Source organism: Culex pipiens, chromosome 3 (assembly GCF_016801865.2).
Source record: "Culex pipiens pallens isolate TS chromosome 3, TS_CPP_V2, whole genome shotgun sequence".
Lineage (NCBI taxonomy): Eukaryota > Metazoa > Arthropoda > Insecta > Diptera > Culicidae > Culex > Culex pipiens.
This window is the reverse complement of record NC_068939.1, coordinates 58,193,196-58,215,474: the sequence shown is the minus strand read 5'-3', so window position 1 is coordinate 58,215,474 and position 22,279 is coordinate 58,193,196. Positions and strand designations below refer to the sequence as shown.

Sequence of the window (22,279 nt, the reverse complement as noted above, 5' to 3'; positions counted from 1 at the left end):
TCTGTAAAATTACATGTTTCACGATCTATTTAAATGAGTAGTAGAAAATGGATTTTCAGAAAAATGGTGCAGTTCTGGTTGTCGTTGATCATGGCCGTTCATGGTCACTCGCGACAGATACGGACGACGAAACAAAGAGAAACGCAAAAAGTAACTTTTTCAAAACGTTTTTTTTTCGTAAAATCGCGATAACTCGTGATGTTTATAGGCAAACCCCTTATGTTTATATATTATTTTTTATAATTGTCTGCTCTACAACTTTGTAGAACATTGTTACATTCTATAAAATAACCCTGCAAAATTAGAAAAAAAAAACCGAAATATTAAAATGAAAAATTTTGTTCTAAATGAAAAAAATACCCTTCTGGGTCAATTTAGATTCGAAAAGTACATAAAATTGCTCATAAAATGACATATTCCTAAATTTTTTACAATCGAGTAACAGAAAATGGCAAAGTTTTTTAAACTTTTTTCGGAATTCTGAGTACGCCATCAAATCGGGCGTCCAATTTAACATAAAAGTCTCTTTGACACCAAATTTCTATCTCATCACCGTTTCAGGCTGCAAATTACTGAAAAACAACTCTTTTTTCGCATGTTCAAAAATGAAAGGGGTCGTACCGCCCCTCCGTCACGAGATACCAAAAAACGGACCTCGGGATTCGTGATCAGGGACAAAGGTTTTTTCTTAGGACAAAGATTCACGCAATTAGAAGAGGGGTCGGGGCAACTTTTCCCGATTTCGGGTGAGTTGGTATAGAATTACCCTCTTAGCAAACCTTCAAAATACAGTTTTTTGAATGTAGCAATTCAGGGTTAAGTTTTAGAGAAAAGTGATGTTCGGAGCATCCCTTTTGATTCTTAAGTTTAAATTGACTTAAAAATAGAAAATGTTTGTTTTTTGGAGCTGTAAAAGTGCCTTCAACATCAATTTTATCTAAAACTTAACACTGAATTGCTACGTTCAAAATTGTTTTTTGAAGATTAACTCAGATGCTTTTTCTAAATTTAGTCGTATTTTGATAACTTAGTCAATTTAAAATTATGAGTGCATCACAAGTTTTACTTTGACAGTTTTTTTACTGTTTGGAATTCTGAAAGGATTTTTATTAAATTACAATTTTAAGTGAAAAAGTTAAAAAAAATAACCATATTTTTTCAACTTTTTTTTTACAATTTGCGATATCGGTATCGAACGATGAAATATTTATTAAAACATTTGCACTGTTTTAAAATTTTTAAGGTTGAAAATTTCAAGTTTTCACAAAATACCATAATTTATTTTTAAAATACTCAAATTTCCTTAATGCAATGATATGTATCGAAGTGAATTTTGGTATAGATTATACAGCTACTTTTTTTTGAGTAAAATACTAAAAATTTCACAATTTACCGTTTACTTAAATATTGTTAAAATATCGTTATTTGCAAAATGGACAGCAACAACATAATTTTTTAAACATATCTTTAACACTCGAGGAGGAATCAATATCAGGTTTTTATGTTTTTGGTATACAATTGAAAAAACTCTCAAAGATTATGCAAAATTATAATTAAAGTAATTTCTCAATTTTCTTTTAAACTGTGTGCAATTTTTGACCAATTCTGACATGGGCATAAATTTTGCTTTAAAATGACAAATCAAAATAATTGTTTCGCATTCGCATTCGCATGGAGATGGTGATCTTAGCGGGTTACAGACTGGATTTCGTCATGTATGTGTGATAGTTGTCCAGCCCAGGTTGCTTAGAAATTGATTAGAGGGAATTAAAACCAATTCTACCAGAACAGGACAGGTAGCACCATGAAAGCCATCCATTGCCGGCCGCTCCCATCTCCACCATTCACCGGGAGAGGAATAAGGATTAGGAGCACGGGAAGTGTTGATGCTGAACTTACTTAGAAAAAGGTAGCGAAACCGCAGGCTCTTTTTCCCAACCCATAAATTTTGCTTTAAAATGACAAATCAAAATAATTGTTTCTATTTTAAATCAAAATTCCAAAGTTAAATTTTGATTTTTGATATATCGTCTAGACCCGTTTATCTAATGGTTTGTATTAGACTTCGGAAAATCGAACCATTTGCATAAAAATAATTTGTTGTATATTTTATTTTCTTATTTATTACATTGAATTCGATAACCTTGAAAATTACCGAATGCATTTTATCAATATTTAATCGCCGCCATTTTGGCCGCCATCTTGGATTTAAAAAGTCTTAATCACTTTAGAGTAGTTTAGGATTCATACTTAAACTCATCAATCAAGACAGCGAAAAAAAATTTTTTTTTCGTGATTCAATTGTCCGAAAATTCAATTATCCGACGTGTTTTTTTTCCAAGGCTTTCGGATAATCGACTCTAGACTGTACTCCCTAAGGAACCGTCTTGAAGAAAATGAATTTTTTTTTAGTAGGGATACCATTTTTATAAGTGTAAGAAATTTGTGATACATTTAGACGAGGTCATTAGTGCTTTTTTAAATCCTTTTTAAAACCAAAAAACATTCATTTGAAATCCGAAATATCACAGTTTATTTTTTAAATATTATTAGATTCTATAAAAATAATAAAAAAATGTTACGTGGTTTATTGTTTGTCCCAATGTTAAAATTTAAAAAATAAAAATAAAAACGTAAATATAAATTTTGTTTTCAAAGACAAATAACTTGAATTGATTGACCGAATATCTAAAAAAATATTTTTGCAATTCCGTCGTGAAACTACTTACTTTTCCTGTCATTCTTGAACGACGAAATAGCCTACTTTTCTGTACCAAAAATAACAGAATCGAATAGCAACACTTTTCAAAATAAATGCTGAAAAGTTCTACTTTTCAGCACTGAAATGGGTGCTGAAAAGTTGAACTTTTCAGCACTTGTTTCGAAAAGTAACACTTTTCAACATTTTTTTGATTCAAACGATTTATTGACAAAATACATGCAAATTTGACATAAAATTTCTGTCAATGGGTGTTTTTCGGAATTGCAAAAAATGTTGTATGGAACTCGTTGCAAAACTTGATTTTTTCAGCACTCTTCGTATTTATCCAACTCGGTGAACCTCGTTGGATAAATGTACGACTCGTGCTGAAAAAATCCTCTTTTTGCAACTTGTTGCATAAACTACTATTTTGAATAAAATTATAAACCGAAATCATCTTCCTGGCAACACTAAATCTTCCAGTCGGCAAAGCTTTCCCCCCACATCCCACAGTCAGCTGCGGTTTTCCACTCTACCACACAGATTTCCCATCTCCCTCTCGCACTCTCTCTGTACGAGAGAAAGCTTTCGCAAGAGATTTGGCAAGGATTCTCTCGCGCTCTCTCGTGTCCTGGTCGTGCCACCACACTCACGAGGAACCGTTTTCCGTGCGCAAATTTCGTGCCGCGCGCATCCTGTCGGCATCACCGTGTCGGGTTGCTGCTGAAGAGGCTGCTTCTTCTTGCGGGAGAGAATTTATCTCAACTGAGGGTAAAAAGAAGATTTCAGCGGTAAACAGTGTCCGCAAAGTGTGAATGAATCGCGTGGCGGAAGGAAAAGGGAAAAGCAAAAGCGCAAAAGACGAAGCTTTTTTTTCGTTCGCCGATATTTATTTTGGTTTGAAGAACGAAGTGTTGGGTTTTTCTTGTGCTTTAAGGAGATCCGAAACCCTTCTGTATTGCTGTTTCGCTTGCACAAACGGTGAATTTTCACGAGTTTTTCCATCTGGCAACGCTGCCCAGTTACGAAGCGACCGCCGGCTCACGAGAATACCTTCTCCTTCTTCGCCGGTTTTGTGGAGTCTAGACTTTTGCAAGGAGCAACTATAATACGAAAAACACGCCAGACCCGTTTTATGTCGAGAGGGATGCACATAAAAACAACGACCGACGAAGAGTGTATATAAATCGTTGTTGGTGCAATTGTTGGAACTGTTGGCAGCACTGCACTGTAGATATGGAAGGAAGGAAGGATGCTTCCTGCTGTTCCTGATGATGTTGTGTGTTGTGCTTAGCTGCTGCAATTGTTGTTGCTGATTATATGCATTCGTTTTTTTTAAGGTTGAGAGATCGTGCGATTTTTTCCGGGATGTTGCAAAGACCCTGGTTGTTATGTTTCTAATGGCCACCGCAATGACTACTAATGATGCAATTTTTGGTATTGTCATGTGTGCCTTCACGGAGAAAAAAGAGTTCCCAAAATCGTGAACAAGCGTTCATGAAAATGGGAACCACGAACAAAGTGTTCAAATTTCATGGTACGTTTTTCAAAATCGTACCATGGAAATTGAACACTTTGTTCGAGGTTCCCATTTTCATGAACGCTTGTTCACGATTTTGGGAACTCTTTTTTCTCAGTGTTGTTGGTTTAGGGTAGTTTTAGGAGGGAAAGTAAATAAAAAATGTGATTACATTATCGATTAAATGTCATGTGTATCTTAGAAATATTAATTAAACTAGATGTTTTGATTACATTTCATGCAAAGTTTATGAAATTTTAAGGAAAAAGGCACGTTAAACAAAAACATTTGGAGATTAAAACAACGTCCTTTTTTGTTTATTTTTTAATACTCTTGACTAAGGGCCGCTTCAAAAAACACCCAATAAGCAAAAAAATATTTTTTTGCTAATTGGACCTTTTGAAAATAACTTAAGACATGTATCTTTCAATCATTCATTTTATAAAATCTGAGTTTTCAAAAAATGCTTTTTTATTCATTTTAGGTATAATCAATATATTTTTAATAATTAAGCCATTGCAAATTTTATTTCAAGTTTTTGTTCCCCCACCCCTCAAAATGACTGAAACTGAAATTTTCAAATGATAAAGAATATTAATCGATTGCAAAATATTTAAAAAACATTGATTAACACTTATTTAAGTATTTGTTTATCCAAAAAGACTATTTGATATTTTAACAAATTTTGGATTTGAACCATTGATCGGTAGAGGACACACAAAGTTTTAAAAAGATTATATTTTTAAGAATTCAATGATTTTTTTTTTCAAAATCAGAGACTTACAAAAAAATCAATGAATGTTTTTGCAACCTATTGTTTCAAAATTTTTTGAAGTTTATGTCGCCCTCCACTTCATAATCGGCCTGAAAAATCAGGAGGCAAAAAATATATTTTTTAAACAAAAATTTCAATATTTTAATGGAAAAAATATGCATTCAACTAAAAACAATTGATAATGAATTTTCTTGTGTCGATAATCATTTCTAGCATAATTGGAAAATTTTAAGAGTATTTTAATGTTTTTTACAAAAACTATTTTTCGCAAAAAAATGATTTTTTTTAAACTAATGATTGAAAAACTAATTTTCGGGTGTGTAATGTATTTCACAACACTTTTTTCAAAGAAGTGTTCAGAAAATTTAACATATTTAATAACTCTAAGATGTTGTACGGTTAAAGTCCTTGCAATATTTCAAACGTGAGTTCGAATAACGTTTGAAATAATTCAAGAACTTGAAACGTGCAACATATAAGTCTTATTTTTAAGTTCAAAAGCTCTTCATTAACATCACAGAATAAGGAAAATTTGATTTAATCACTCACAGCAATGCGCACAGATGGCGTTCTACTGATTAAGATCAACCTTAGTTGCATGCAAGATTGCGTGCAATGTTGTACGCAAGAAGGGAGATTTAATAACCCTCTACGATTCAACCTTTCTTTCGTGCGGGCAAAAAATTAAATCTGTTGAAATGCTCGAACGCTTCTGAATTGATTCCTTATGCAAAAATAAGTAACTGTGCCAATTTTGTGCCAAATCGGTCAAGGTTTAAATGAAATTTAAATGAAATCCTCTTTTCTAAAATTGTTTGCTTACTATTATGTAGAAGTATCACATAATAATTGATTATATAGTCACATTTTTTTTTTGTTCAGCTGGAACTTCAAAACTGCTATAAATGGTTTGAACTTATTAGATACAAAGCTGTGAAAAACAGTTAAGATTTTTTAATACTTGAATGTTATACCAGGTCTTCTAATTTTTAAAAGATACAAAACTGTTTTTATATCGCAATGTTTATTCTAAAAAATGAATAATTAGACAACTTATATTTTTTTTCATATTAAAATTGGCAAAAATACCAAAATTATGAGAGTTTAAAGAAATAAAAACTATAAAAAATCCCATCGAAAACAAGGGAGGGGGGGGTTCAACCTTGCGTGACAAAGTGTGACATAGGGGGGAGGGGGGGGGGGTTAATTTTGGCCGAGCGTGACATACTTTATTGATGGCGCCATCTTTAATTCGCTAGTAACTCGTCAGGGTTATATCGGATCGTTTTGGGGTCTTTAACAAAGTAGTTTGTCAAAAAAAAATTACGTAAGAATCTGACACTTAACATTATACATACACCATACATACAAACTTCATAGACCCAACCATAACCGATTTGGCTCAAAATTGGCACAGTTACTTATTTTTACATAAAGAATCTATAGACAGCAATAGAGTTACAAAATCTCCCTTTTTCATAACTAGTTGGCAAGGTCTTTTAATTGATTGTATACAAGATGTTGGATAAAATAAACATGAAATTAAATTGAATCTAGTTCAATATATATTTTAACCAAATCTGATGATTGATGACATTAATCCTCGCATTACAAGGGGCCTTCCTCCTGCTCAACCACCATTTTAATCCACGAAGCATACTTGTTAACACTCATGAACACATCCGTGTAGTTCAGCTGACATCCGGGAAATCCGTACGCAAACACCCCCTTCAAAAAGTACTGATTCTTCCGGTCAGCATTCTTCACGTACTGCAACGGTGCTCCGGCCATGTAGTGGAAGCAATCCATCTGCTCCTTGTGGTGGTACGTGCCACAAATGTGACTGCCCTCCCCGCTCAGCTTGATCTTCATCTTGCTGTAGATGCTCTGACACGTACCGTAATCCTCCAGCGCCACAATGTCCCGTCGGATGATGTGGTTCTGCTTGCCGACCCGCTTCCAGCCGGCGATCGTGTACACCTCGTTGAAGTCCTCCAGGGTGGGTAGACAGACGGGTCGAACGTTGGGACGGCCCGTGTCGGCTGGGGTTTTGAGCTTTAGGAGGGCGATGTTGTTGTCGTAGCGTGGCTGGTTGAACATCGGATGCTGGATCACTTTTTCTATGTCGATGACCTGGATGAAGGTGGACTGTTCCACGCCTTTGGCGTCTTTCTCCTTGTCGGGGTTGGTTTTGAAGTTGTACTCTCCCAGGCGGACGGAGGTTCTGGAAAAATGAAAGGTTATTGCTAAGGCGAGAGTGTCGGGCAGAAGTAACTTACAGTTTATATTTGGAAGCTGAATCGTCCACGCAGTGTCCCACGGTTACGACAAACCTTGGATGGATGAGCGCTCCGTTACACATGGTCAGATTCGAAGTGGATCCTCTAACCTTAAACTCAAGCATTGCTACCCATGGATACTGCAGAAACAGTGACTTGTCCTGTTCTGGGTAGCTAGCGTTGTAGGTATCTAAGCCACAGCTTCCCAAATTCAACAGGTTTCGTTTCTTCACATTTTCTTGGTGCTTTGTGATCCACCCCAGATAGTACGGAATATCGGAGAAGATGACGTACTCTTTGGGATTGCAAGCTGCTGAGTCGTCTACAGGTCGTACACCGGTACTGACCAATCCTCGGATGTACCACGAACTGCCAATATTGTAGTACATGCCACCGCCACTATCCCCACTGCAAACGTTCGTTTGGTTTTGATTTCCAGCACAGTAGCTGCTTTTGTCGTCGGAGAGCAGCTTTTGGAAGTGCGTCGGGTGGCTCTTCAGACAAGTTTCATATTCTACAGCTGCAAGTTTGGCTTCTTGCAGAAGTTCTGCCAAATTTTTTGTATCACCTAGTCCCCAACCAACAACGTATCCACGACTGTTCAGGATCGAATTGAGGCTCTTCTTTTCAACTGGCCACAAGCAGACCGGTTGGATGTAGTCCGAGTACTCGATGTCATCCGCCATTCGGAGCAACGCCACATCGTTCCTCAGGTTGTCCATGTTGAAGGCCTCATGTCGTATGATCTCCACCACGTCGTACATTTTCGAGTGCTCGCTTGGACCTGTTCGGTTGTGCAGCCCGAGACGAACCGAGACGTCATCCGCTGCCAGGATGTTCCGATTGGGGACGGTGCAATGGGCAGCTGAAAAAGTTGGTGATCAAGATCAGTACCCCACACAGAGATCAATCAACCCCTACCAGTGATCACAAAGTTCTCGCTGATGATCGAGCCACCACAGATGTACCGCTGAGGACCGGACGGGACATTCATGAAGATTCCAGCGTGCCATGGCCAGTCACCTTCCACGGCATCGTACCCGTGGGCGATGTATCCCAGGTGGGTTAGTTGCCTCACTCCACACTCCACTGCAATTCAAACAATACAGTCGTGCAACACTAAAATCAGGAAACAGAAGCCCTTACCTCCAGCTCCTTGGACTGGCGAGCCACAGCAGGTCAACAGCAAACAAGTCGCGCTCAGCGCTGATATGTCGGTGGGGAATCCCCGACTGATAGGGATTGAGCGTTTCATTGAGCAGAAATTGGTGGTTGATCGCGGTTAAAGAAGAATGGAAAGATAACCGTCCGATTTCGCCGAACGGCGAACACTGAATGAGAGAGGATCCGATCGTTAGGGAATAGCCGGTTGATCTTGTTCAAGATGAGCTGTGGAGAGTTTTTTTTATTAGGTGAAGATCGTGAGAGAAGAGATTTTTTCCAGGACATGTGTGCGGAGAACTTGAAGGGAGAGAGTTTCGCTGATTGATCTATCTCTTTCGGTATCACAAAGAAAGAAGTCGGGTGTGAATTCACAGCAAAAAATTGTGTAATTTTGGAAGGTGTAATTTCAGAAGGTTGAATATTACCTCTTTTATGATGTAATTTTACCTCAATTAAGACTGAAAAAGCGACATTACACCAGAACAGTGGTAAAATTACACATTTTCAGAGGTAAAATTACTCATTTTTTCTGACATAAAAGATGTACCCCTTCCCAGATGTAATATTACTATGATTTTTTTTTCTGTGTTGCTTTTTAAAGATTATTGTAATTTGTTCTCTACTTAGATTACACTAGAATGTTGTTTATAAAATAAAACAGCTTAAAATGCAATTGCCCTTCACAACTCCTCAATGAACAGTGAGTTCTCCTCGATCTTCCGCTCGATCCACGCTCCCATCTCGAACATATCCGAGTACACGTCGTTCAGCCGGTCCGTACAGTTGGCCGTCCCGAAGGCCCGCATTCCGGCCAGATACGTGTACGTGTCGTATCCATCGTGCTTGGTATAGTACACCGGTCCCCCGGACAGCGGAATGTCACAGTAAACCTTCTCCAGCATCACGTGGCAGGTGTACGTCCCGTTGGCGAGCACATCACTCGAAAACAGGCAATCCTGGAGACACATCAGCTGGTCAAAACTGGCGGAGATTCCATTTCGTTTGTACCGCGCAATGCACGACTCGAGTCGGATTTCCTGCAGGTGCGAGAAGGTGAGCGGCTTCGGATGATCCTCCCGGCGATACCAGGCCAACTGCTCGTAGTACGCCACGGGATCACGGGCCGAGGGCAGGCAGATGGGCTTAATGTGTTCCTTGCTGAAATCGACGCGAGTCTTCAGATGTACAAGTCCGACGTCGTACCCAAAGTCTTCCTCCTTAAACTGTTCGTGTAGGATTTTTTCCGTGATCTCAGCGTACAACGCGTAGTCCAGGTTTTCCTCGTACGGATCGGGTCCGATTGTTTCCTCACCGAGAACCACGTATAATCTAAAAAATTACTTATTTAGTGATAGTTTAAAGAAGTTTCACAAATGACCTTACAACTTTCGCTGCGGTTGATCGATAATACACCTCGCCAGCGTAACGACAAACTCCGGGTGAACCAACAGCCCATGGCAATCGCTAACGTTGAACCGATCCCAAAACCGATAGAACAAGTGAGCGATCCACGGACTCTTGACAACATCCCGCTCCACATCCCCCTCGTACTTTCCCATACCGCACTCACTCAACCCCAGTCGGTTGTGCTGCTTGGGCAGAGCATGTCGTTCGACCCACTTCTGGTAGAAGGGAACGTCCATGAAAATGACCTCCTTGTGGGGATCACACGGGTAGCGCGTATCCTGCGTGGGTGTTCCCTGGTTCACGATACCCCGGATGTACCACTTGAAGCCCACCATGAAGTACATCCCTCCTCCACTGTCCCCCCGGCAAACGGTAGCCTCCCCTCGCGTTCCGGCACAGTAGTTCCTACCCTTGGTCAGCAACGGCTGAAAGGACTTGGTGTTCTCCGCGCAGGTCGGGAAATCAATAATGCTCATCTCAGCTTCCCGAAGAACCTGCGAAATCGTGCTGTTCTCCGTATAACCCCAACCCACAACGGTTCCCCGTTGCTCCTCTGCCAGCTTCTCCAAACTTGGTCCCCCAACGGGCCACAAGCAGATCGGACATATGTGCATACTGAACTCGATCTTCTCCGACAGCTGCAACAGCGCCAGATCGTTCAGCATCGTGTCCCTATTGTACTCCGGATATCGGATAATCCGCGAAACGTTCCCATACCGCGTGTAGTTCTGCGGACTCGACAGGTTCTTAATGCCCATCACGACGTGCAGCTCGTACGGACGCAGCGGCAGGTTCTGGTTGCGGAACGTCACGTGGGCCGCCGTCAGGATGAATTGATCGCTGATGATGGTTCCGCCGGCGATGTACGCGTTGCTGCTGTTGTAGATGGCCACATGCCACGGCCACACGTTTTCCGTTTCTTCGGCGTTGATTACGTAACCGGCGAGGCGGTCCACGATGCCGCAGGAGTGGGCTGCATGGAATTGATTTGTTTATCTATCCGGCTTACTGAATTTAATTTGACAAACAATCTTCACCTGCTTTTGATGATTTCAACTTTACGAAAGCTAAAAGTAACAGCAACAGTGAAAACTTAAGTGCAGCCATCGTTTAAGCCAGTCAGAACTTAACTGCATTGTATTGATGAACTAGATTTGATAAGGATTGATTGAATAGCTATTATTCAATCTAGAATGTGAAAGTGTGTTGTAGAAGGAGAGTTAAACTATTCACAGATGCACAGCAATTCCATATGAAAGTTAAAACTCATAATGATATTGGTCAGGAGGTTTTTAAAATTGTATAACTCTTTGTCGTTTTAATCGTTTTTTGTTATCTTTTGAACGCAAATGAAAACTTTAATTAAGGAGAAATAATTTGAGGATTAAAAATCTAGCATAACATTTGAAAAGGTATCAAAAAACGAAGTTGACTTTACAGCTGTCGGCCACTATTGGTAGTATACTAAACCGACCAAGATTGTTAATCGATAAAATTATCGTCGATAATATAATCGTCTAACGATAACGATAATGGTTATCGTCCCGACGATAACGATAATCTATCGTTATCGTCATTTCGATAATTCTAAAGGACGATAACTCAATTTTGAAATCTTTTTAAAAACAATCTAATTCAACTATACCATGTTAAATTTTAAATGCTTTCACCTATAATATATTTTTTGAAATTGTCGTTAGCTTTAAATTATAAATACTCAAAATTGTTCACTAAACACCGTATTTTTTTCGAAAATACTCAAATTTTCAATGTTTGCATTATGAGCTAAAATTTTCACTAAATACCTTATTTTTCGAAAATACTTCAAAGTTGCAATATGGGTATCAAACGAAGCGAAATTGTGTATGCTTTTTCACTTTATTTTTTTTTAATTCTAAAATTTTAACGAAATTTTGAAAACTTGAGTATTTTTTAATAAAACGGTATTTTGTAAAAAAAAAGTATTTTCCAAGGTTGTTAACGATAAAATAGTTGAGGCTCGATAACGATAGTTCTATCTAGAGGGTGACGATTCTCGAGATTTTCAATTTCCTGGGAATCGAGAGTTGAATTTTATGTGGAGTTTATATTTAACTATGCCAATAGTGCCAATAATTTAAAAAAGAAAAGTAATAAATTTGTTTCTTTTCAATGAATTCAATTAGCATTAATTCATACTTGTTCAATGAAACGTTAATTTAAGTAGCCACATTATTTTGAGGAACTATTTCAACCTTTAGATTTTTTTTCTGAATCTGCAAATACAAGATCGTATTTTGAGGTCTCTGGGACTCAAAATTGTAGTTTAAAATGTTTACGAATCTTAACTCGCACAGAGTGATTTTTCAAAAATTGCGCAAGCTTGTTGCATGAGCTTGTTATTAGATTTTTGTGAAGTAAAAAAATAGCAAATATATAATTTCCCAGTATCAGGATTTTTACAATATGATATATAACGACTCAAAACAACATTTATTTTTCCTTTTTTATAAAAAAAGCAAAGCAATCCACTTTAACGACCCCCGGGTCTTTTGTGGGCTGTGTTGCAAGTTTCTGCTCATTTCTAGGCGTCCGAAGGTTATGTGTGGTGAGTCAACCAAAACCCCTTTTACGCAAATGGACCGACGTTTTACTTCCCCATCCGATAGAAGGCCAGGAGGATGAGGCGGGAATCGAACCCGCGCCCCATAGCAACTTAGGGATCGGCAGCCGAAGCCACTAACCACCGAGCCACGAGTCCCTTCATAAAATGACTTATTGACATCAAAAAATGAAATAACCTTGATACAGCGAAATCAACTAACTTAGAATTAAATAATAAAAAATAGATTATGAGGATAGCTATGCTCGAGAGAAGATATGGAAATTGAACTTTTTGAAAAGGGTTTTTTCCTCTTAGAAAGAATATTTTTTTTTAATTTTTAATTTTCATTTTTGGGGTGTAACTGCTAAGTATGCTTTAAGGCGAACATTGGAGTCAAATTTTTAGGCTTATCTTAATTATTGTTATTGGAATTTTCGACAAGTTAAAATTTACACTTTGTGAACAAGAAGATTAGAGAAGCTTTGGTTTATTCGTACTTGAACTTTGAACATTGAACATACAATGTTTTAAACCATTTCGAATTTATGTTTTTTTCTGATTAATTTATAAAATTTTACTTCGACATTTATAAGATTAAAATTTCCCGAGACTCTCGACCAAATTTCCCGGGAATCGAGAGGTCCGAAAATGGTCGATTTCTCGGGAAATTTTTCCCGGGAATTCCCGCTCGTCACCCTCTAGTTCTATCGTTATCGTCGGGAAGATAACGATAATCTATCGTTATCGTTATTTTGATAATATTACATAGTCCAACAAGATTTTGTCTCTGAGACGAGTATATGTGTTCCTAGTAGAATTTTGCCTGCTGAATTCGAATCCGGGTCCAAAATTGCTCCAAATGGTCCCAATTTTGAGATACACCCGTTTGAAATGTTAGTTTAGGTAAAAATTAGCTACTTTGTTCTTAAAGTTCACGTTTTCCCCTATCTGAAACACCCCTGGTTTTTAAAATTTGATTGTTTCTACGCATATTTATAGCCTTTTTAAAATTATATTTTCAGTTGGTTCTCATTCAAGTTTTTCCAACTTGCATGCAATTCAAATTCTAATTTTAAAATGGCTATAAATATGCGTAGAAACAATCAAATTTTAAAAACCAGGGGTGTTTCAGAAAGGGGAAAACGTGAACTTTAAGAACAAAGTAGCTAATTTTTACCTAAACTAACATTTCAAACGGGTGTATCTCAAAATTGGGACCATTTGGAGCAATTTTGGACCCGGATTCGAATTCAGCAGGCAAAATTCTACTAGGAACACATATACTCGTCTCAGAGACAAAATCTTGTTGGACTATGTAATATTATCAAAATAACGATAACGATAGATTATCGTTATCTTCCCGACGATAACGATAAAACTAGAGGGTGACGAGCGGGAATTCCCGGGAAAAATTTCCCGAGAAATCGACCATTTTCGGACCTCTTTAAGAACTTTAAGATACATGTATTGGTTTAGTTGTTTATTGAATAGTTCTTTTGTAAAATAGTCAACAAAGTAGCTAATTTTGGCCTAAACTAACATTTCAAACGGGTGTATCTCAAAATTGGGACCATTTGGAGCAATTCGGGACCCGTTTTCGGATTCAGCAGGCAAAAATCTACTAGGAACACATATTCTCGTCTCAGAGACAAGAAACATTTGATTTTTTGTTGAAGCGATAATCTTATCTTCGATAATGGACGATAAATCATTTTTAAAATCTTTCTAAAATCGATTAATTCAACCATCATGTTTAATTTTCAATGCTTTCACTAAGAATATTTTTTTTGAATCTAGTAAGTTTCATAGGAAAATATGTACTCAAAATTGTTCACAAAATATAAAACACTCAAATTTTCAAAAATTACAATGTGGGTATCAAACGATGCTAAATTTTGTTTGCTTTTTCACATTAGGAGAGTTTTATTTTTTGGAAAAACCTAAATTTTTTAGAAAATACCGTATTTTTTTCGAAAATACTCAAATTTTCAAAATCTGCAATATGGGTATCAAAGAAGCAAAATTTCGTGAGCTTTTCTCATTAAGAGAGTTTTTTTTTGAAAAATAATGTAATTTTTGCAAAATACCGTATTTTTCGAAAGAATTCAAATTTTCTTAATATGGAATATGGGTATCAAACGAGGCAAAATGTTGTATGATATAAAGCATATACAATTTAAGTGTATGTATGCAGCATGCAAAATTTTGTTTCGTATGATACCCATATTGCATATTTTGAAAATTTGAGTATTTTCGAAGATTACGGTATTTTGTGAAAATTTTAGTATTTTTCAAAAAATCTCTTATAAAGTGAAAAGCATACAAAGTTTTGCTTCGTATGAAACCCATTTTGTAAATATTGAAAATTTGACTTTTTTCGAAAAAATACGATATTTTGTGAAAATTTAAGGATGCACAGCAACCAAAGAAGTTGTTGTCTTCTTATTCCAAAATTGCCAAACTTACGGAACAATCCAGCAAAAATTTGATTGTCAAAAAAGTCGAATGTAGTTGTAAATTGTTTTGTTCACAGTACATTAGGGGATGAATAAAAAATGATATCGATTGTTGTAGGATTGGGTCCGTAAGTTTGTCAATTTTGGAATAAGAAGACAACAAAGCAGTTCTCTAGGATTTCGGTCATTCGATTTTTTTGTATTTTTTAATCCGACTGAACCTTTTTCAGTGCCTTCGGTATGCCCAAAGAAGCCATTTTGCATCATTAGTTTGTCCATATAATTTTCCATACAAATTTGGCAGCTGTCCATACAAAAATGATATGTGAAAATTAAAAAATCTGTATCTTTTGAAGGAATTTTTAGATCGATTTGGTGTCTTCGGCAAAAATGTAGGTATGGATACGGACTACACTGGAAAAAATAATACACGGTAAAAAAATTTGGTGATTTTTTTATTTAACTTCTTATCACTAAAACTTGATTTACAAAAAAACACTATTTTTCATTTTTTTTATATTTGATATGTTTTAGAGGACATAAAATGCCAACTTTTCAGAAATTTCCAGGTTGTGCAAAAAATCATTGACCGAGTTATACATTTTTTAATCAATACTGATTTTTTCAAAAAATCGAAATTTTGGTCCCAAAACTTTTTCAACTTCATTTTTCGATGTAAAATTGAATTTGCAATCAAAAAGTACTTTAGTGAAATTTTGATAAAGTGCACCGTTTTTAAGTTATAGCCATTTTTATTTAACTTTTTTCAAAATAGTCGCAGTTTTTCATTTTTTAAAATTAGTGCACATGTTTGCCCACTTTTGAAAAAAAATATTTTTGATATTTTCTCTGTATTTTGCTTCTTCGGACTTTGTTGATACGACCTTTAGTTGCTGAGATATTGCAATGCAAAGGTTTAAAAACAGGAAAATTGATGTTTTCTAAGTCTCATCCAAACAGCCCCCCATTTTTCAATGTCGATATCTCAGCAACTAATGGTCCGATTTTCAATGTTAAAATATGAAACATTTGTGAAATTTTCCGATCTTTTCGAAAACAATAATTTCAAAATTTTGAAATCAAGACAAACATTTTAAAAGGGCGTAATATTGAATGTTTGGCCTTTATGAAATGTTGGTCTTGATTTGAAAATTTTGAAAATATTGTTTTCGAAAAGATCGGAAAATTTCACAAATGTTTCATATTTAACATTGAAAATCGGACCATTAGTTGCTGAGATATCGACATTGAAAAATGGTGGGCTGTTTGGATGAGACTTAGAAAACATCAATTTTACTGTTTTTAAACACTTGCATGGCAATATCTCAGCAACTAAGGGTCGTATCAACAAAGTTCAAAAATGCAAAATGTAGAGAATTTTCTCAGCTTTTCAAAAATATTTTTTCAAAAATGGGCAAACATGTGCACTAATTTCAAAAAAAGGAAAAACTGCGACTATTTAAAAAAAAGGTACATAAAAATGGCTATAACTTGAAAACGGTGCAATTTATCAAAATTTCACTAAAGTACTTTTTGATTGCAAATTCAATTTTACATCGAAAAATGAAGTTAAAAAAATTTTGCGACCAAAATTTCGATTTTTTGAAAAGTCTGTATTGATTAAAAAAATCATAACTCAGTCAATGATTTTTTGCACAACCTGGAAATTTCTGAAAAGTTGGCATTTTATGTCCTCTAAAACATATCAAAAAATAAAAAAAAATTAAAAATAGTGTTTTTTGGTAAATCAAGTTTTAGTGATTAAAAGTTAAATAAAAAAATCACCAAATTTTTTTTAACCGTGTATAATTTTTTTACAGTGTAGTCCGTATCTATACCTACAACTTTGCCGAAGACATCAAATCGATCAAAAAATTCCTTCAAAAGATACAGATTTTTGAATATTCATGCATCATTTTTGTATGGACAGCTGCCAAATTTGTATGGAAAATTATATGGACAAACTAATGACGCAAAATGGCTTCTTTGGGCATACCGAAGGCACCAAAAAAGTTTCAGTCGGATAAAAAAATACAAAAAATAAAATTGAAGAAAAAAGACCGATTTCGTAGAGAATTGCTCAACAATTTCCTTGGTTGCTTTGCACCCTTAAACAAAACAAAAAACTTTAACATTGGAAGATGCATAAAAAATTTCGCTTCGTTTGATACTCATATTGTAAATCTTGAATATTTCAGTATTTTCGAAAAAATGCGGTATTTTGAGATTTTTTTTGTTGTATTTTTCAAAAATATTTTATAGTTATATTTTATAGTGAAAAGCCTTTAAAATTTTGCTTCGTTTGATACCCATATTGCAAATTATGAAATATGAGTACTTTCGAAAAAAAAACGGTATTTTGTGAACAATTGGAAGCATTATAAATTTTACTTATATGGTTGAATTAGGTCGATTTTAGAATGATTCTAAAAATAAATTTAACGATTTACTCCAACGATAATTAGGTGCTCTCAAATTTCTCCAAACCTTCACACCGCACACCTTGGTGGCAGCAGCTCATCCTCGTTTCTCTCCGCCCCCACGACATCCCGAATCCACCCACCATAGTGCAGCACATCCACAAACTGTGCCGTTTCCTGCTGGGCACAACCCTTCCAGGGACACTTCTCCAGCGCCCTCAGGAACATGTGCGAGCCGGCGATGGAGTACAGAAGAGGCGTCCCTCCAAGTCGGGTTTGGTTACTTGACACGTTGACTTGGAAGATTTGGTTTGATTTGTCGCCTATTTTGAGCGCATCGATGTTGACCTGCTGAACCTTCTTCGGGTGTGGAGATCGTCGTGTCCAGAAGAAGATTGTTGGGGATCCCGCTTCATGGGCTACGGGAAGGCAGATTGGGCTGATTTGTTGAGAAACTTCACTTTTGAGGATGAGGATTGCCAAGTCAGCGTTGGTTTTGACCGAGTCGATCTCGTACTGTGCAACTGATCCGGAGTAATCGTTGATGAAGATGCTCCCAATTGAGATGGATTGCCTGGAAGCGAAAAAGAGTGGGTTAGATGAATTTGAAAGTGTATCAGTGATACTCACAGCTCTCGAAGTTGATTTGGTTCCACACAACCAGCCTGCGTCAGGACGTGCTTCTTGCTAATCAGAACTCCATGACAGTCACTGATCAGGAGGTTTCTTCTGAATTGGTACTTTAGGTGTGCAATTCCAAGTGGCAATTCGTACTTGTACTCATCCAACCCAAACATTGGACATTCGCCATATCCAAGTAAGTTGTAGCACTTGGGAAGTGCTATTTGCTCGATCCATTTCAAGTAGAACGCAATATCGGTGAACAACACTGGAACATTGGCTTCGCAACCTTTTCCAGCAGTCACTCCTTGGCTTACAAATCCTCTCAAGTAGTAAGCCTTCCTGTTGCTATCGTACAGGAACATTCCACCGCCGCTGTCTCCACTACAAACTGTTTGATTTTCTCTTATGGCACAGTAGCTTTTATCTTTCTTGGGAAAACCATTCCGTTTGAAAGCCGGCACCCCTTTCTGACAACTTTCTGCATCCAAAAAGTTCATCTCAACTCTGTTCAGATTGTTGGTTCTGCCGCCACCTTCAACCAGTCCCCAGCCGACGACTTGTCCACTGTATTGCTTTGAAACCAACATCGAAACGTCTCTATCAGCCTCATCCCAAAGGTTAATCGGTCTAATCGATGCGCCAAACTTCACCTTTGTCTCCAACTTCAACAGACAGATGTCGTTATCAAGACTTGCGTAGTCAAAATCGGGATACGCAGCGATTTCGGCCACATTGAACACCTTGGCACTAGCATCGCCCAGTTTCACGATGCCAGCCTTCACCGAAATACTTTTCGGAGCCACCAACGATTCCGTTGCAAAGTTGAAGACAACGTGGGTCGCTGAAAGTAGTTAAATGCTCAAGTCACGTTCAAACTTAACTAACATGACGAATCTCACCAGTCAGTACGAACGATTCCGAAATCAGCGATCCACCGCCGCCGTACTTGCCCTGCACGAATATGGCCACATGCCACGGGTACAGGCTGGGGTTGATCACTTGCTCGCCGCCGATGGAAAATCCTTCCGTGCCCTCTGAACGACCCCACTCGGCGTACTCTGGAAGAAGACTTGGTTGTTTAGGAAATGTGGAAATTAGTTATAAGTATTGGGCTTTCGGCAAAGTTAATCTTCCAACAAAATGCATTTTTAACAAGTTTATTCTACGCCAATCTCTAACTCAACAACCTCCTTGATCCACCGCCCAAAATAACTAACATTAACATAAACATCTGTAAAGTTAAGATTACATCGGGAAAGTCCAAACGCGTACAACCCTCGCAGATAGTACCGGTTAATCCCATCGTAATCCGTCCTCACGCTCTGCAGCGGCGTTCCGCTCAAAAAGCTTCCACAATTGGTCGCTTTGACGCGCCTCTCGACGCACAGAAAGCTATCGCGAACTCCCAGCTCCACCCTGATCCGACCGTACTGTTGCTCACAGAGCCCGTTGTCTACCAGGTGGACCGATTCCCGTTGAACCACGGACGCTGCATCGCCGGCCCGCTTCCATCCGGATACCGTTGCAGGGTTGCCGATGGGATAATCTGCTTCCGTCGGGATACAGATTGGTCGCACGTTGACGGAGCTTAGATCGGCTGGACGGGATAACTTGATCAGGGCAAGGTCGTTGGCGTAGCGACTTTGGTTGGCTGACGTTGGATATCGGATGAACTTTTCAACTGGGATGGTTTGGGTGTAGGTTGAGATCGATTCACCGAACATGGTTTCCATGTCCGGATCGGTTGATAGGTTGTAGTCCCCCAGTCTGACTGAATTGCTGTAAGAATGAACTTTAAGTGTTACAGATCTTCAGCTTTCCACTTCAATACTTACAGAGTAATAATTGCACAAGATTCGCAAACGCAGTGTCCTGCTAGCAGTACGAATCTGGGATGAATCAGAACTCCCCCGCACATCGCTTTTGCCTTCCGAGCTTCATCAATCTTATACTCCATAACGGTGATCCACGGATACTGCAGAAAGGTGGGTTTCTCCTCCTCCGGAATGCTCACGTCATGGTCGTCCGTTCCACAATCCGCCAAATCAAGCAGATTGTTCCTCCAGCCATTCTCTACCTTGTCGATCCACTCTCGGAAGTACGACACATTGGTTGCCGTTACGTACTGCGACGTGTCGCAGCGCCCATGCATTTGCCGGACAGTTTGAGGGCCAGTACTGATAATGCCTCGGATGAACCAGGAGTGGTCTCGAACCTGAAACAACCCCCCACCGCTATCACCCTGGCACACGTTGGCGTTGTCCAGCGAACCACCAACGCAGAAGTTACTGTCTCCGTCACGTGCCAGAACCGTGGCAAAGTGCGTCGGATTGCTCCGAAGGCAGCTGGTGTAGCTTACCACTGGAAGACTAGCGTGCTGAAGGGTGTCCTCCAGCTGATCGCCCCCGTTGAGTCCCCAACCGACAGTGTGACCCAGCTCGAAAATATCCTCCTGAGAAGCGCTTGGCAGACAAACCGGCCGAATGTAATCCGAGAAGTGAACTTCTTCGACAGTCCTCAGCAGAGCAATATCTTGCTGCAATGTTTTCGGGTCGTATCGGTCGTGGCGTACAATGCGTTGTACTCCGTAACTCTTGGCATTGCTCCCAGGATGATTTCGGCTGATCATCCCAAACTTGACCAGCACATTATCTGGCACTATCGCAATCCCATTCGGAACGATACAGTGGGCTGCCGTCAATACAGTTCGAGGGCCGATCAGGGTTGCCCCACAACGGTACTGGTGAGGCTGATTCGGCCCTGTTCTATAGTACAGGGCACCATGCCATGGCCATTCGCCCTCCTCAGCGTCCTTCCCGTTGGATATCCGCGTCGAGAAGATCGTGGCGGTCTTTCCGCATGAAAAACCTGAAGCCAAAAAACTAATCTTAGATTCACACACTTTTTCAAACTATCACCAATCAATACTTGCAACATCTCGTAGCGCCGCAACAAGTAGAAATATCACCACTTTCATAATGTCAACACTGGTTTGGTATTCTCACGCAACATGACAAAAAATCCCCCCTCGTTATGATAAGGTTCACGGCTTGTGCCACACTGAGCTGGAACCAGTTTGCCAGATCGTCGTCACTATCAACGTTGAATGTTTTTGATCTGGCGGGATTCCCCGGAAATTGCTCACGTTTAAACTCAGTCATAATCAGAGAGACCATCTTCACGAGATCGCTTGGCTCTCTGCACAAAATTTTAGAATTTTCAAAATAAATCAAAATATTTAAAAATAATTGAAAATAAATGATTTTCCATCAATATGAATTCATTCTGATAACTTGAGTAGCTTGATTAAAAGTTAATATTTAAATTTATTTCTTAAAAACATATTTAAAAATCAGATCTAAACAAAAAAGCTCTCGTCAATGACAAAGTATCTTACCTTTAGCCTTAGTAAACTGTGCGATGAATCCAACCACCAAAAACATCCACGAGGTCTTCATCGCGACTTGTTTGGCGAAACCTCACCAGAAAACTGGAATATCCCTAAGCATCGCAAAATGATGAATGAACGAGAAAGGAAAAGAGTTGATAAAGACTACTCTGGATTAACGTTGAATAAGAGATTGAGAATTGAGAGATGAACCAAATGAGCATTGGAAAAGTGAGAATGAGAGGATAATTGAAGGAAGTAAAAAAGTGAGCAGCAAAAAAGTAAAGAAATGTTTTGTTTTTTGTTTTTTGTTTTTTGTTTTTTGTTTTTTGTTTTTTGTTTTTTGTTTTTTGTTTTTTGTTTTTTGTTTTTTGTTTTTTGTTTTTGGTTTTTGTTTTTTGTTTTTTGTTTTTTGTTTTTTGTTTTTTGTTTTTTGTTTTTTGTTTTTTGTTTTTTGTTTTTTGTTTTTTGTTTTTCGTTTTTTGTTTTTTGTTTTTTGTTTTTTGTTTTTTGTTTTTTGTTTTTTGTTTTTTGTTTTTTGTTTTTTGTTTTTTGTTTTTTGTTTTTTGTTTTTTGTTTTTTGTTTTTTGTTTTTTGTTTTTTGTTTTTTGTTTTTTGTTTTTTGTTTTTTGTTTTTTGTTTTTGGTTTTTGTTTTTTGTTTTTTGTTTTTTGTTTTTTGTTTTTTGTTTTTTGTTTTTTGTTTTTTGTTTTTCGTTTTTTGTTTTTTGTTTTTTGTTTTTTGTTTTTTGTTTTTTGTTTTTTGTTTTTTGTTTTTTGTTTTTTGTTTTTTGTTTTTTGTTTTTTGTTTTTTGTTTTTTGTTTTTTGTTTTTTGTTTTTTGTTTTTTGTTTTTTGTTTTTTGTTTTTTGTTTTTTGTTTTTTGTTTTTTGTTTTTTGTTTTTTGTTTTTTGTTTTTTGTTTTTTGTTTTTTGTTTTTTGTTTTTTGTTTTTTGTTTTTTGTT

At 37.5% G+C, this 22,279-nt stretch overlaps 4 protein-coding genes across 4 annotated transcripts; all 4 read right to left on the bottom strand.

The window, feature by feature from the left end:
* Window positions 1-6,537: 6,537 nt before the first annotated feature.
* Window positions 6,538-8,667, bottom strand: LOC120416054 (polyserase-2-like). Its single transcript, XM_039577716.2, has 4 exons — window positions 8,421-8,667; window positions 8,196-8,363; window positions 7,275-8,139; window positions 6,538-7,219 (listed from the first exon to the last, which is right to left on the bottom strand). The coding sequence occupies exons 1-4, from the start codon at window positions 8,527-8,529 to the stop codon at window positions 6,604-6,606; spliced, it is 1,758 nt and encodes a 585-aa protein (XP_039433650.1). The 5' UTR covers window positions 8,530-8,667; the 3' UTR covers window positions 6,538-6,603.
* A 141-nt stretch (window positions 8,668-8,808) lies between these two features.
* On the bottom strand, window positions 8,809-11,012 carry LOC120416055 (polyserase-2-like). The gene is made up of 3 exons (XM_039577717.2): window positions 10,883-11,012; window positions 9,822-10,818; window positions 8,809-9,767 (listed from the first exon to the last, which is right to left on the bottom strand). Exons 1-3 carry the CDS (start codon window positions 10,950-10,952, stop codon window positions 9,119-9,121), a joined length of 1,716 nt encoding a protein of 571 aa, XP_039433651.1. The 5' UTR covers window positions 10,953-11,012; the 3' UTR covers window positions 8,809-9,118.
* A 6,096-nt stretch (window positions 11,013-17,108) lies between these two features.
* Window positions 17,109-21,453, bottom strand: LOC120416065 (polyserase-2-like). Its single transcript, XM_039577731.2, has 4 exons — window positions 21,327-21,453; window positions 18,829-18,987; window positions 17,936-18,770; window positions 17,109-17,879 (listed from the first exon to the last, which is right to left on the bottom strand). Exons 1-4 carry the CDS (start codon window positions 21,385-21,387, stop codon window positions 17,375-17,377), a joined length of 1,560 nt encoding a protein of 519 aa, XP_039433665.1. The 5' UTR covers window positions 21,388-21,453; the 3' UTR covers window positions 17,109-17,374.
* On the bottom strand, window positions 19,071-21,008 carry LOC120416064 (ovochymase-2-like). The gene is made up of 3 exons (XM_039577730.2): window positions 20,858-21,008; window positions 19,765-20,797; window positions 19,071-19,708 (listed from the first exon to the last, which is right to left on the bottom strand). Exons 1-3 carry the CDS (start codon window positions 20,904-20,906, stop codon window positions 19,087-19,089), a joined length of 1,704 nt encoding a protein of 567 aa, XP_039433664.1. The 5' UTR covers window positions 20,907-21,008; the 3' UTR covers window positions 19,071-19,086.
* Window positions 21,454-22,279: the final 826 nt, after the last annotated feature.